Source organism: Notamacropus eugenii, chromosome 3 (genome assembly GCF_028372415.1).
Source record: "Notamacropus eugenii isolate mMacEug1 chromosome 3, mMacEug1.pri_v2, whole genome shotgun sequence".
Classification (NCBI taxonomy): Eukaryota; Metazoa; Chordata; class Mammalia; order Diprotodontia; family Macropodidae; genus Notamacropus; species Notamacropus eugenii.
Window position 1 is genome coordinate 433,331,156 of NC_092874.1, and position 16,224 is coordinate 433,347,379.

The 16,224-nt window shown below is 38.5% G+C and overlaps 1 protein-coding gene across 5 annotated transcripts in view; it reads left to right on the plus strand.

The window, feature by feature from the left end:
• The window catches only part of VGLL4 (vestigial like family member 4), a 182,306-nt gene that overhangs the window by 71,262 nt on the left and 94,820 nt on the right, over positions 1 to 16,224 (plus strand). Inside the window, exon 1 of one of the 5 annotated variants that reach the window (XM_072598471.1) lies at positions 14,342 to 14,973. The exons of the other annotated variants lie outside the window; for them this stretch is intronic. Coding sequence (XP_072454572.1) covers positions 14,895 to 14,973 — 79 coding nt within the window. The 5' untranslated portion in view covers positions 14,342 to 14,894. Of the gene's footprint in view, positions 1 to 14,341; positions 14,974 to 16,224 lie in introns of those variants that run through there. 5 annotated transcript variants of the gene reach the window in all.

The following is a 16,224-nucleotide window of genomic DNA, read 5'->3' on the forward strand; positions in this document are numbered from 1 at the left end:
AATTTGAACTTTCTGGATTTCACATCTGAAATGCTGTTGTCATTGTTGAGTTTTTCAGTCATGTCCAACTCTTCGTGACCCCATGGACCATTGCATACCAGGCTCTTCTGTCTTCCACTATCTTCCGAAGACTGTCCAAGCTCATATTCCTTGCTTCCATGACACTGTCCATGTCATCTTCTGCTGCTTCCTTTTCCTTATGCTTTCCATCTTTTGCAGCATCAGGATCTTTTCCAATGAGTCCTGTCTTCTCATTATGTGATCAAAATATTTAAGCTTCCACTTCAGTATATGACCTTCCAGTGAATAGTCTGGATTAATTTCTTTAAGTATTGACTGATTTGATGTCCTTGTTGTCTAAGCTTTCCTAATAGTTCAGTTCTCACAGCCATATGTTGCTATTGGAAAGACCATGATTCAGGGGGGATTTGAAATGACTAATATTCAATTATATTGTTTTCCAGTATTCCAAGAACTATTTGTCAAATTGTGAGTCCTTACTCTAGTAGTTTGTGTCCTTGAGTTTATTGAATACTTAAGCTACTATGTTCAGTTGCTTCTGTATCTTGTGCACAATCTGTTCTAATGGTCAATTTTTCTATATTTTAACCAGTACCAAAATGTTTTGATGATTGATGCTTTGCAGTATAGTTTAAGATCCTCAAAGTTTCCACATTTTTTTCATTATTTTCTTGGAGATCTTTGACCAAATGAATTTTCTTGTGTTTTTCTAGTTATAGAAAGTAATCCTTGGGTAGTTTGATGGTTAGAGCACTGAATCTGTAAATTAACTTAGCTAATATTATCATTTGCCAGTAGCATAGCCCAACCATGAATAATTCCTCTCTAATTATTTGTCTTATTTATGTCTGTAGAGTGTGATATAATTGCCATGTGCCTTGGTAAATGAACTCCCAGATGTTCTATATACTCTTTAATAATTTTGAATGGAATTTATTTTTCTATCCCTTTCTAATGGATTTTTTGATAGTGTTCAAAGAAGCTGATAATTTTTGTGCATTTATTTTTATCCTGATATCTTGCTGAAGTTGTTAATTATTTCTGTTAGTTTTTGTTGAATCACTAGGGTTTTCTAAATAAACTATCGTATCATTTGCAAAAAAAAAAAAAAAACCACAATAATTTTGTTTCTTCTTCCCTTTAGTTTAATCCTTAGTTTCCTTTTCTTTCCTTCAGTCTCAGTATCATATTGCTATGCCAAGTATTTCTAGTAATAGAGTGGTAGTGCTTTATAACCTTGCTTTACTCCTGTTCTAACTGGAAAGGCTGCTAGTATTTCTCCATGTTGTTGTTGCTGTTTAGTTGTTTTCAGTCATGTCTAACTCTATGACTTCTTTTTTAGAAGGTTTTCTTGGCAAAGATACTGGAGTAGTTTACCATTTCCTTCTAAAGGTCATTTTACAGATGAGGAAACTGAGGCAAACCTGTCTTAAGTGATTTGCCTAAGATCATACAGTCATTCAATATCTGAGGCTGGACTTGAACTCAGGAAGATGAGTTTTCCTGACTTCAGGCCTGGCACTCTATCCACTGTGCCACTTAGCTGCCTCTGTTATTCTCTGTTATACTTGATGATTGATCTTGGTTTTGGATTGATACTGTTTCTCTACTTTCTATTGCTTTTGATGTAAAAGGGTACTATAATTTCTCAAAAGTTTTTTAAAAGCATTTATTGATAGAATCATGTTATTGTTTTTTATCATTAATATGATCTATTATATTTAGAATTTTTCTAATGAACCAACCCTGTGTTCCTGATATAAAACCAAACCAATCATAGTGTATAATCTTTTAAAGTATTTTGCTATAATCTCTTTGCTAATATTTTATTCATTCACTATTACACATTAAAAGTAAAAAAAAGGATATATAGATCCCTGTTTCCTCTTATAATAGTGCTGAAAACAGATTCTCCTTTCTTAGGAAGAAAAGGAAATTTTAACCATGATACTTAGTATTATCATTAACATACCTTAAAGAAACTCAGCTGAGACTCAAGAAAAGAATTGATTGTCTTTTAAAAGGGAAACATCCCGCCTTTCTAAAAAAGTCAATCCTTCAGTTGAAGATGATTTGATGGTTCTGGGGAGTGGGGTTAATCAGTTGTTGGCAGTAGGTTTTTTCCATGCCTTTGTTTTTGTTCAATCATTTTAGTCATGGCCGATTCTTCGTGATCTCAGTTGAGATTTTCATGACAGAGACAATGGAGTGGTTTGCCATTTCCTTCTCAGCTCATTTTTTGATGAGGAAACTGAGGCAAACAGGGTTAAGTGACTTGCCCAGTGTCACACAGCTGGGAAGTATCTGAGGCTGGATTTGAACTCAGGAAGATGAGACTTCCTGACTCCAGGAGTATTAGCACTTTATCCAGTGCTCCATCTACCTGCCCCTTGCCTTATCTATATAGTAAGGAAATGCTGTCATGTACCCCAAATATCAGTAGTCTACTCATTTTTAAGAAGCAGAAATAACAATGTTAATTATAAGAGCAAAAGGGATAGGGTTATCTTCCTTGTTTGCTATTCTTCCTTTATCCTACTGTCTGCATCCCTCTGGGGCTGACGATTCTCTCTGTTTCAAAGGGGACTCAGCCCTATGCCCTCAGGCAAGATGCCTGTCTCTAGTGCTTCTTGACTTCAAGGTTGTGGTCCCACAAAGGTAAGCCTTTAGAGTAGGAGTGTGCAGACATGAGAACCTTTTATGCATTTGTTCCACTCATGTTTTCATGTCTGATCATGCTTAGAGCTCACAGATGAAGTGACAGAAAAACAGTAGTGTTTGGGGCAATAAAAAAGAATAGAGCCCAGAAGTAGACTGGGGGAACCTGAGGAGACATCTCAGGATTTTTGGCTCTACTTGGACGACTACTGAATCACACAACTTTGTATTCTCAAAATAGCAACAGGCTTTTAGGTTATAATGACACCACAGCTGGACATGACCTTCACTGCATAACAGACAAAGTCAGTATAAGAAAGTAGAACTGAGCTGTGGAATGAATCACGTGAACCTCCTGGCTCCTGATTGACTCAATCTAATACCCCCTTTTAAAGTCCTTCAGGTGCATGGTTCAGTCCCTCACATCTTAATATGATCAATCTGAATTTGGCACAACCCCATGCCTTTTGCTGCTGGGGTTACCATCAAAAGGCCAGTGAACTGAACCCTGCCATAGGGAGGACTCCAGGTCGAGAACTAGCAGGTATTTTCTCTCTTCTCCCAAGGGGATTGCCTGACTCTAGCTTCTTTTTGTGTATTTCCTTTGTTGTTATTCTATTTCATTTGGCTAGCTCTCTTATTGTGGTTGCAAAAGTTTTAGAGGGAGCTGGACATGCTTGGAATCTTTACCAGAAGTCCCCATGTGACTGTGTGTTATTACTATCTCTAGACAAACATCCATCAGTTTCAAGTGAGGGGAATTTAGCAAATTTTTCTCTAGAAAAATTATCCCTTGTGAGTTTTAAGAATGAATAATTCCCTTATCTATTTCCAAATGACCAATATTCATTGACAAAAAATCTTTAAAACTGAGTCTGTGTTGGAGGAAAACCTGCAATGCTAATCTTTCCCTCTCCCCATCCCTCCATAGACTTTTAAGAGCAGCAGCAGCAGGACAGGTTCCCTCAACTTTCTAGAATGATTTAAGCTCCCTACATGGAGGTGCCTTATTATCTCCTCTAATTACTAATAAATAAATTCTTTTGGTACAGAAGATTTTTAATGCCCTCTATTTGCCAAGGAGTAATTGCCCCTTTATCTTTAGACAGCTTAAGAAAAAAGCAATATAAGACTTGAAGAAATCCATTACTGTCCAGATTCACTGTAGTAAACCTTCATTTAGTGTCCACTCTACAAAACTACATGTGCCTAGGCTCTTAGAGGGGTAAGACACAATCCCTGCCTGCAGCGAGTTTACTACAGTTTAAATAAGGGGAAAAAGTGAACACATAAATAAATACAACACAAAATAGATCATTATATAGATTGTGTTTATAAGATGCAAGCCAAGGATTTTGAGAGGTCATAAGAGAAGGATCATTTCTGACTTACAGAGCAGGGAATTTTACAAGGAGAGATAACAGAGCTATAAGGGACTTTAGAGATTACCTAATTCAACCCCTCATTTGTAGATGAGGAAACAGAGTCCTTGAGAAGCTAGATGAAGTATCTAAAGTGACATTTGAGCCAGGACTTACACAGTACATGGGATTTCAGCTGCCTGAAATGTGAGAATAGGGTGGGGTCCTGTGGACTAACATGAACAATCTCCTGAAAATCACAAAGTACGCCATTCAGAAAATCAGGTGTACCTTTCTTTCTTCCACAAGAAGCTTTTCCTGATTTGCCTTAATGCTAGTGCTTTCCCTCAAAGATCAGCCCCAATTTATCCCATCTGTATCTTGTTAATACATGCTTGTTTATGTGTTATCTTCCCCATTAGACTGTGAGCTCTTTAGAGCAGGGACTTTCTTTTCCTTTCTTTTAATCCATCCCAAGTACTAAATGCAGTTCCTGGCACTTAATGTTTGTTGATCATAGGATTTAGACCTGACATACTACTTAAAGATGGTCAGTTCCGAGTCCCTCACCTCTGTAAATGAAAAATCTAAGACTTGTCTGAGGTCACATAGTAAGGGTGACAGTGTTTGAATTTAAGTGTTTTGACTAAAGAACTCATCCCTCAATGGTGTGAAGAAAGACAAAGAGATTTTTGATCAGGCAATATAAGGAAGATGAAAACATAGCAACTTTTGTATGTGTGGTAGCAAATAACTGGAAAGAAAGTGGGTTCCCATTGATTGGAGATTGGTTTGAGAAATTCTGGCATATGAATGAAATGGAATATTATTGCATAGTGTGAACACATGCAGGGAGTTCAGAGAAGCATAGGATTCAGGAAGGGCTTCTTCAAAAGCCAAACAGTCTTTTCTGTTGGATCCTGGAAGTCATAGGGAGTCACTGGACTTGGCTAAATAGAGGAGCAATGTGGTTGGACCATCAGCTTGGGAAGATTCCTTGGATAGCATACTGGAGGATGAACTACAGAGGATAGAAACATAAAGCAGGGAGACCAATCCCAAGTAAACCATTGTAATAGTCCAGGCATTGAGTGCCTGTGCCATGGTGGTGACAGCATGATGTAAGAGAGGAACATATACGAGAGATGTTTGGAATACAAAGTGGACAAGACTTGGCAGCTGACTGGATATTGGAAAGGGTGGTAGGTAAGTGAGAGAGGGACCCTCAGCAATAATAGGGAAATTAGGAAGGGGGAGGGATTCGAAGGAAAGTTAATGAGTTCAGTTTTGGACATGTTGCATTTAAGATGTGTACAAGGCATCCAGTTTGTTCGATTGTCTGATTTGACTGCCTTATTACTCCAGTAAACAGTTAAAGATGTAAGACTGAACAAAAAGTCAGGAGAGAGATTGGGCTGGATAAATAGATCTGAGAATCAATTGATCATAGGGATGCCTTCTACATGTGTCGATAAAGCCTAATTCAGTCACTTCCTCCATAAACCCTTTCTTCATCTCTCCAGTTGGAGGATGATTTTCTCCGATTCCATTGCCCAAGAACCAATCTGAGCTTTGGGATGTAGGTGACTTGCACTAGGGCTACTTCTGACAGAGGTGAGATGATTTTTTTAATGGCACATGGGCAGACATGGGGAAGCTGCCCAACTCAATTTTACTTTTACTTTTAGAACCTGAGCACAAAAAGCTAATGGGGAGGGGGGGATTGCATCTCATGGGGGTGTCTCCATTTGGGTTCATAAGTTCACAGACTACTTCAAGGTCAATTGAATAGATAGAAAGTTCACTTTGTGAACCGAGAGTCAGAAATTTGTCCACGCTCACTTTGGAAATCCAGCACTCTTCAGCTTCTCTCCTCCCATGATAAACTGTTGTGGATGCTCTTGCTCTAATTTTTTTATTAGTAATCTTTTTCTATAAATACTTTGATATAAAAAATCAATTAAAAAAAGAAAATCAGGTTCATCATCATGTGGAAAGAAGATTGTGAGGCAGATTTCTCTGGACTGTGCAAGTTTGAAGAAACCTCTAGGGGGTGCTGTTGTACTGAAAGTTTAAGACTTGTATGGAAGGTGGAAATAGTTCAAAGGAAAAATATTTATTTGGATTTTTAATATAATTAATATATTAAATCGTAGATCATCTGACACAGAATGCCATTTAATAGCTACTAAAAATATATTACTTTACAAGCATTAAGCTTTCATTCATAATAAAGCTTGAGAGATCCTGTTTAATGGGGTTTTATATATGTATTATATATTTATAATTTTTATATGTACCATTTGCAGCTAACATTAGTTCATCCTAAGTTATTTTAAATGGATGAGATGCCCATGATCGGTAGAGGAGAAGATCTATGATGCAGGGGATAATATACTTTGCTATTCTAATATTTTATATGACCCTTCTTCCATAATTCCTGATAGGAGGATCCAGCCAATGTCCTGAAGACTTCCTTTACCTCTTTTAATGTCCCATGGTTTAAGGACTTTCCATCTATTTATCTTTTGTTCTCACACCTCCCTTTAAAAATCTCCTATTTCCCAGATAAATCATCTGTGCCATCTTTTACAGAGGTCAATGTTGATCACATGCCCTGATCAGGCTTTGCAGATCTTTTTGATTCTGCAGATTGTGGTTTCCTATAATCTGTAGTCAGGTAGTATTATTGTTAGAATATTGATGAATTTTTTGTTTCAGGGAACAGATTGGGATCTTTGAAATTGCCATATATTTTCCTAGAGATAATAATAATAATAATTAGAATTTATTTAGCTTTTAAAGTTTGCAGATGATGTCATGAATGCCATTGTCTTCTCTCACAACAGTCCTGAGAGGCGAGTCCTGTTATTGTCTCCATTTTATACGTGAGGAAACAGACAGAGAGGTTAAGTGACTTGCCCAGGGTTATATGGCAAGTAAATTTCTGAGGCCAATTTGGAATCAGGTGTTCCTGACTCCACTAGGTCTACAACTCTGTTTATTAGACCATCTAGCTTCTAACCAATGGGGAAGTCCCCCAGATAACTTGCATTAGTGACAGACACTTCTAGTGATATCAGTATTTCAAGCCCTGGAATACTAGAGAGCCTCCTAAAAAAGCTTTTGACTACACAATCTGCACAGAAAAAATGAAGAAGAGATAAAAGACCTATTGTCCAGACTAGGACCTGCTGTGTTTGGATGGACAGCTCATCATTGGTCTATTAGTACATATGTCTTAGACAGACACTGCAGATGGCTGGTGGATCTGGGCCCAGCAATGAATGGAAGGAAGAGCCAGCTGAAGTGATTTTGGGGATCATTCCTAACAGTAGTATGAGACTAGTCACTGCTTACCTTTAAATTTACCACATCTTTTAAAAGTGACTTGTTTGTATAGAAAGGGTTATTTCCTTCCCATCTTAAATAAATATATTTTTCAGATTCTCATTTTATCCCTCAAATGTGAACGTTTTTTGAAAAAACTCAGTATCCCAGACTATATCCATTCCTTAAATCAGTGCTTCAAGGACAGATTTAAATGTGATTCTCATTTCTCCTGTCTTTTTATCCTACCATCAAGCAATAGATATTATTCTGCTTCTAAACAAATGATAATCTTTTTAGCTGAGAAATATGTAACTATATACATATGAAGGAGTGGATTTTGTAGGTGCTTCTAAATGACATTTATATTTCCAATTTGTACTCATCTGGTGAGTGATGAGTCAATTTAGAGAACAAATTTATGAAGCAAAACATATTTGCTTTCCCTTTGAGAAATGTGTCTGTGAATTGTTCTTGACTCATGTTGAGACAATTCTTTGAAAAATTTATGTTAAAGAAAAAAAAATCTTACTAGTATGCCTAAAAGCTTGTTTTTTAGCTTGCTAAAGAGCAGAGAGCTTTTGAATCAAAGGAGAAACTGAGCCCATGGCCTCTTAGGGTTTTGTTTCCCTCCCTAACTCTTTGAAGCAGCAGTTACCTTTAATATTGAGAATTTTCCTTTCTCCAGAAGCATGTGACTATGTCTCATTACATTTTTTTTAGCTTACCGAAGTTACATTTTTAAAAACAAATTCCATGCAAAGAATGATGTTCAGAAACTGATAATATGTAGCTATACAAACTTTGAGGAAGGTAGAAACTGGTAGTTAGAAAATTTTAATTAGTGATTCCTCTTCTCTGTGAGGTGAGAACCAGTAATAATCCACAAATATTTATTAACCAATGGCAGTGGGTAAGGGTGCTGAGGCTTGGAGTCAGGAAGACCTGAGTTTAAATTCTGCTTCAGATGCTTACTAACTGTATGATCCTTAACCTCTCTCAGTTTTAATTTCCTCATCTGTAAAATGGGGGGAAATAACTAGTGCCTATTTCACTGGGTTGTGGAGATCAAATGAGATCATGTATTACAGAGCTGTATAAATGCTAGATTAATCTTGAGCCACTTCCATGCATGTAGTGCTAACAATCATAAGAAAAAGTATGACAGCTTTTTTCCTCAAAAAACTTACATTGTAACTGAGGCGTTAAGAACACACCATATGAAACTATCAGTGAATAGTTTGTGTGATTATTGAAGTGCTAAATAATTATGCTAGATTCTAATCCTTGTAGAAGTTTATAATAATAATTATAAGAATAAGTAATTGTTGTACTAATAATAATGACAACTAACACTTATAGAGTGGTTTGAAGTTTACAAAGTGCTTTACCTTTATCATCTCATTTGTGCTTTCAAATAGGTCTGTGAGATAGCCGCTATTATTAACCCCATTTTGCAGATGAGAACAGGCTGAGTAAGATTAACTGACTTGCACTGGCTTATACAGCTAGTAAGTGTCAGAAGGAAGTTTTGAACTCAGGTCTTTCTGACTCCAAGTTCATGATTATTGCGACTATACAGAAGTCAGGATCGGCTTTGCTCTTCCTCCTTCACCTGGTTCTTCAAAACAAATGAGCAGAGTTTGGATATATAAAGAGAAGGAAAACAAAGCTTTCAGACCCGAGCAACAGTCTTGGAGTGTGTGTGTGTGTGTGTGTGTGTGTGTGTGTGTGTGTGTGTGTGTGTGTGTGTGTGTGTGTGTGTGTGTGATGACCTTGCTAGAACAGTTTGTTGGGCAAAGAAGGATGCTGGCCAGTGGACTCTGATTAGAAATGAATGCTCAGTTTGGGGAGCAGTGGAAAGAGTAATGATTCAGTGTTATTTCCCTTAAGAGGAGAAAATTGATCATTAGGGACCTAAATAATCTTTCTTTGGGGGAGGGGGAGGCCATCAGGATTAAGTGACTTGTCCAGGGTCACACAGCTAGTAAAGGGACCTAAGTAATCTTAAATCTCACCTCTCTCTAAGTGGTCAATAAAAGAGATTGGCTGTTTAAATATTTTAATTTAGAGAGTTCATAAGTCTTGAGAGCTGGAAGAAACTTTAGAGACCATCTAGTCCAATCCCTTTTGAGGAAACTGAGTCACTACCACCTGCTTCAGGTCAAATTACTTGCCTCGGGTCACACAAGATGTGAATTAGGTCTAGAAAGCTAGGTCCCTAGATCCAGATCTGGTGTTTTCCCCCCACTCTTTCCGTACTTCTGTGACTGTGTGATTTCCTCTGTGTGGTCATGCCTGCCTTCCTCTGGTACCCAGCAAAGTCTAGCCACATTCTTGTTAATGTCTTATTATTAAATATTCTTAAATCCACTTCCTTTACAATATTCTGTGTTTTCTCTCCACCAAAACTAGAATCCAGGTATTTCTTTCAAGTAACAGTGATGCTGCTTCTTCTGTCAATTGTTCTGTGTTATATAAGGTCAGTTAGTTAGCAAGTATTTATGATGAACTTAATATGTTTCAGACACTGTTTTAAGTGCCAGGAATATAAATTCAAGCAAAAAGAAAGGTAGTTCCCGCCCTCCAGGAGTTTATACTCTAATGGATAAAGACTGTTTGTCAAAGGATGAGGTGCATAAAGGTAACCTGGCCAGGGGTGTGGCTGAGAAGAAAATATGGCCACCTGGATACTCAGTCAAATGGAGGGCTTTGGGGGGAGCTACCCAACCAAAGACAGAGGCCCAAAAGGCCCAAAGTGCTGAATGGTGGAGGGCATGCTAGTTAAATGCTCAAAAATAGTTTCAGAGTTTTCTGGGCTGGTATTTGTTTGCTGTTCATAAGGATTTTTGACACCTAGAGAAGTTAAAATCTTTATTTTCATCATTCAGAAGTGCTGTTCAAGTTTTAGCCCTTGCAAAAGCCTGGGTAAATATTTTTTAAAATAGCATTTAATAAACTTATTACAGATATCCTTTTCATAATGAGATCAGTCAGAGACTTTTGTCTGTTACAGAATTGATAAACTAGGAAACAAAGTCAATATATTTGATCTTAGCAAAGTGGAAAAAGTCCTGGATTTGGTGTGCTAAGACCTAGATTCAGATCTCAGCTTTTCCTCCATCTGGATGGAAGTCACTTATTCTCTATGGCTCTCAACTGCCTCACATAAAAAGTGATAATGGAACTAAATGATATGCAAGGTCCTTTTTAGCTCTAAGGTTAGGGGAAACCCTGCATCAACTCTCCTTTTCCAACAGCATGTGCTCACATTGTATCTCTTTGTCATATTTTGGTCATTCCTGCAGTATTTCAAACTTTTAAAATATTATATCTGTTATGGTCATCTGTGATCAATGATCTTTAATATTACTATTGTAAATTGTTTTCGGGTGCCCCAAATTACACCCATACAAGGTGGTGAACTTAGTTAATAAATGCGTGCCTTGACTGCTCCAGTGACCCGCCATTGTCCTTCTCTCTCCCTTTTCTCAGGCCTCCCTATTCCCTGAGACACACCAATGTTGAAAACTGTTATATAAACTTAGTTGATAAAGCAGTGGCATGGTTTGAGAGGATTGACTCCAATTCTGAAAGAAGTTTTATTTTATTAAATTTCCACTTGCAGAATTTTAAATTTCTGTCACTTTCCCTCTCCTGCTACTGCTGCTGCTTCTTCCTTCTCCTAATTCTACTAACTAGCATTTGTATACTTACTATTTTCCCGCCTCTTGGTCAGAGGGTTTTCTAATATTATCTCATTTGATCCTTACAACAGACCTGGGAAGTAGGTACTACTGTTATCCCATTTTATAGATGAGGCAGGGTTTACATAGCTAGTGAGTGTCTGAAGCAGAATTTGAACTCAGTTCTTTCTGACTCCAACCCCAGAGCTTTATCGACTGTGTTACCTGTCTCTAACTAGGTTTCGTTTTATAACAACCAATGCTATTTCTAATGGTTATTCAAATGAGACTTCAACAAAGGAAAATCACATATAATTTTGAGGGATGTATTGTGTCAATAGCATACTTATTTCATTCAGCCTGGAGTTTTAGGGTGTAAGGGTGTGTAGATCTTTGGTTTTGGTAGTATTGGGTACCCTGAAAAGCAATTGCAGTTGAGTCATAGAGATTTAGCAGGAATACAAAGAGGTAAGTGACCTGTCCAGGGTCACACAGTCAGTATGTGTCAGAGGCAGAAATTTGACCCAGGACTTTTTGACATTCAGGCTAGCTCTCTGAGGTGCTGAGATACCTGTATTTCAACATAGAAGAAGAATCTTAAATTGAGCTACTTTACATATATTTTAAAAACTATCAAAATGTTTCCAACATTTATTATTTTCTGAGTATTCATCCTTTGTTGCCGAAGAAGACCATGCCATCAGAGAAATAATGACATGACTTGCACTTGACTTTGTTTTGAGGGAGGGAGGGCTGTGCAGGTCACCAGCCTCACTTCTCCTCCAGAGCCATCTGAATCCAGTGACCAGATATTCATCAGGATGACTGGAGATGACCCAGGATGAGGCAATTGGGGTTAAGGGACTTGCCCAAGGTCACACAGCTAGTGAGTGTCAAGTGTCTGAGGTGAGATTTGAACTCAGGTCCTCCTGACTCCTGCACTGGTGCTCTATCCACTGCACTACCTGGTCATTATTGGTCAATATGTACAACATGTTGCTTCTATATTATTTGTAAATATATACAGGAGAGAGGCAGCTTAGCGTATTAGATGGAAGGCTGACTTGAAATTCGGAAGACCTGGGTTTCATTCCCCTTTCTTGTGCTCACCAGCTGGCTAACCCCTGGGCCAGAACATCTCTGTGCTTCAGGCATTTCCCTAGAACCAATCCACCAGGATTTAGACTATCTTCATCCTCAGTCTCAGAGGAAGGAACCCCTTAAACCAATGAAATCGCTGATCCTTCCTGTATTCCAAAATTACTCTGTGTACATATAGTCTACAGTATATAACAAGTGGCTTCTTAGCATCTACAGTTAAACACAGACGTGTGTGAAGCATCCCGTATGTGCAATGCATCGTATCTGGTGCCAACATTAGGAATAGAGATCTGTTACGGGTCTGACTCAAGTTGTTTACGGTCTCATGGGGAAAGACATGCACCGAGTAACTGATACAAGGGAGACTGACTTAAGCACGAAGCAGAGACACAAGCCAAATATTATGAGAGATCAGTTGTCAAGTTGGGCTTGCGGGGTTTGTTTTGTTTTTTGGAGGGGAGGGGCAGTGCTTTACAGAAGAGATAGCACCTCTAGTGGGCCTGGAAGACAGCAACAGATAAGAGATGAAAGTGAGGAAGAATCCCTTCCAGGCATGGGAGGATGACATAGAATAGAAAGGGTAAGTGGAGAATTTAACTCCAAAATATTCAGAGATGCAGGACTTAAATGTAAGGATTCGATTTTGCTCATAGCTCCTTAAAATTCAAAGAAACTGGAGCCTGAGCTCCCAGCTGTCTCAGGAAGGGACAACCTAATGAAATGCTACTGACCCAGAATTCAATTCAAGTTACAAAATGCAGGATTCCTAATCCAAGGACATGAGGTTCATGTCCCAGCATGACATTGACTGTCTGCATGACCTTGGGCAAGTCTGTGATCCTGAGTTTTCTCATTTATAAGTTGAGGAACTTGGTTACATTATGGGTGGCTTTCAGCTCTGTCTTTAATCAATTGAATTGAACTGAACCTAGAATACAAAGCTGGAAGGCGGGTCAGCATTTGAAGTAACGGAAGGATGAAAGAAGAAAAATAATTTTTGACCTTCCTGTGACTTAAAACAGAGTTTTCATTAATAAACCACAAATTTAAAAAATTAAATCCCGAATGGTCTGTAATATTATAGCAGAAAGAGGAGGTGATTAGAAGTTAGGAGATATAGGTTCTAGTAATTAGTAAGAGTACTAGTCATTGGTATTAGTGCTACTATTAGTAGTAATTAGTAGTTCTACTAACTGACCTTATGCTCTTGGACAAGTTAGTCCTTCTACCTCTCTCTGTCAATTTCATTATCTGTAAAATTGATTAGGTGTTCAACCTTCCTTATATGGTAGTTTTTAGGACCCAGCAAGTTAACAGATGAGAAAACATTCAGCAAATACCTATGTGTGTATGTGTGTGTGTGTGTGTTTGTATGTATATATGCCTATCTGTCACTCACTGTTTAGACCATTCTTTAGGTCTGCCTTATAATCTGAGCATTAAGCAAGTCAATAAGTACAGCAGATTCAAAGAAAGCTTTTCACTGAAACATTCCAACCTTCCCTACTAGAGAAGGAAGGGATTTCTAGCTCCAGAATATCAGATCCTCCCCAACAAAGACAAAGAAAAACAACTAACTTGATTTAAGAATAATAATATCTATATAGTTGTAGATATAGGTTATTACAAATGCCCTTCTGCAGTTTTAAGTGATTGAAGGCTAAAAAAAATTACACTGGGACTTTTGGGATATCCTGATTGTTCGTATTGTAGAAAGGTTATAATGCCAGATGGAAATTATAAGCTGAGAAAGAGTATATAGCAAGTTTAAGTTCAGGAAAACTGAACTTTTAGAATGTTTTTTGGAGCTGATGAATTGAAGTCAAAGTCTTTCCAAAAGTTAAATCCTTCTGTTAGCTTGCACGATGGATTTAGTATTTTTTTTTAACTTTCTACTTAGCCCTTGGTGGGGAAAAAGTCCTTTTTGTTTGTTTTCCCCTCTCAAAATTGTGCAGTGGCAGAACTGCCTCCTATCAAGAGAGCCTCTGACATGGCTTCTTCTCTAAATGCTCTCCTCCTCCTCCTCCTCTCCCTGCTGCTGATTTTGCTTCCTCCCTCCTCCTCCTCCTGCTGCCTCCTCCCTCCTTCTGCCGCCTCCTCCTTCCCTTCCTCCTTCTCCTCTTTCTTTCAAACACTCAATACATTTAGAGCCTGATCTTGTGCAGAAAATATCCCTGACATTTGAAGAGCTCCAGGGATTCAGTGAGCATGCTCAGTCCTTCCCTCCTGCTAGAAAGAGGAAGCTAGTTTACATACGAGTCATACCAAGCATAGCCAGCATGTCAGTGCAGTTAACTTGCAGCTGGGCTGTGAGGAAAACTAGCGTGTCTTTGTCCTAGGAAATGTGCCTCGTTTTGTGGCCTTTTTTATTGCTTTTTTTTTTAATTTTAAGAACGATTGGTAAAGACTTCTGAAACTGCGTTTTCATTCTAAGTCAAGGTTAACGACGCACATACAGCTTCCGAACCAGCCCTTGAAGGGTTTAGTGTGTGTATGTGCGCGCTTTGAGCTTTCTTTTTGTGTGCGTGCTTTTTTCTTTTCTTTTTTTTAAACTTTTACATACTTAATTTTGATAGTTTGAGGCTGGGCCTCTCGCTTTTTCTCTTTTCTTTTTTTGTGAAGTTAATAAAAAGAGCCAGGCGCTCCCAAGCAATAATTGATTTTTTTTTTTTTTGAATCCTCTTTACCGTTTTGGGGCAGAAGCAAACAAGCTGGTTTTCTCTGCTAAGCCCAATAAATGCTATTTATGAAGATGGACCTGTTGAATTACCAGTACTTGGACAAGATGAACAATATCGGCATTCTGTGCTACGAAGGTAGATACCTCCTGCTCCTCCGCCAAACTGATCTACTCCGTGTGTGTGTGTGTGTGTGTGTGTGTGTGTGTGTGTGTGTGTGTCTGCCTGCCTGTCTGTCTGTCTGTCTGCCTGTCTGCCAGCCTGCCTGGGGGAGGCCCCTCCCTCTGATTAGTGTTCTAACAACATTGCCTTGGAAGTTGCTGTCTGTACTTCTGGCGGGTCGGTCTCCTCTTCGGGCTTTCAAGGGTCCATTTATTCTTTCTGAGGCAACAAAGTTGCCTTTGGTGTTCGGCATCCTTGAAGAGGGAACTTGATGGAAATACTCTCTGGGAGTTTTGCTGGGCGCCTGCTCCAAGCGGACTCTGATTGATATGTGTTCCTATCGGTGTATTTCGCTATCTCAGTAATACGTGTGTATGTACACACACTCGAGATCTGTTGGGGGTGGGTGGGTGGGGAGATCACTTGGTTTGGTTGTCATTATTATCACTTATTCTTGTGAACAGAGAAATCTTAGTATCCAAGTACAAGTCCAACTGGGAGAGCATTTTATATCTTGGTATATGACAGGGCGCTTGCATTTGTTCTCCATAGCATACAGTATTTTTAGGCCTTCCAGAACTCAGGGATTGTGTAAAAAAAATCTGCCTGTATTTGAGAACAAAAAGTTACAGTGTGTTTTTGTTTTAACGGGGTGATAGAACAAAAACCATAAAGAATTTTGCCATTCATTTTGGAGGACTGGTTCTGCACCCATGTTAGATAGTACAGACTGGCCCTTTGTTTGATTTCTCATTTCCTGTACAGCTCTGAGAGGATTCTGACATTGAAGGATGTTTCTCCTCCCTTCCCCACTCCCCCACATTCTGGTCTCTTGTGGAAATAATTACACACAACACTCCAGAAAAAAATAAGTTCGAAAATTTAAAAGATTTTTAGGGGGGAAAAAACTAACCAAAAAATCTAACCCAGTCATTTTTCAATGTCTAGCACTTTTAAAATTGCTTCTGGTTGTAGTAAAAGGGAAACTCTATTTCTTTAATTGGCATTATCTACGTGCAATTTGAACAAGGGGTAATGGCCTGACTTGGAGTGCCTAGGAAGGCACCACTGAGGGAATTTGGCTTGGCAGTAGGAGTGTTTTTGTTGTAACCACGTACAAATAGTGCAGCTTCAAGAAGAGCATTTTCCATGTTCTTTTAGAAATTAAAGTTAGCATTTCTTTTGGACAAGAAAGACATGGGGGTTGGGATGAGGAGGAGACTGTAA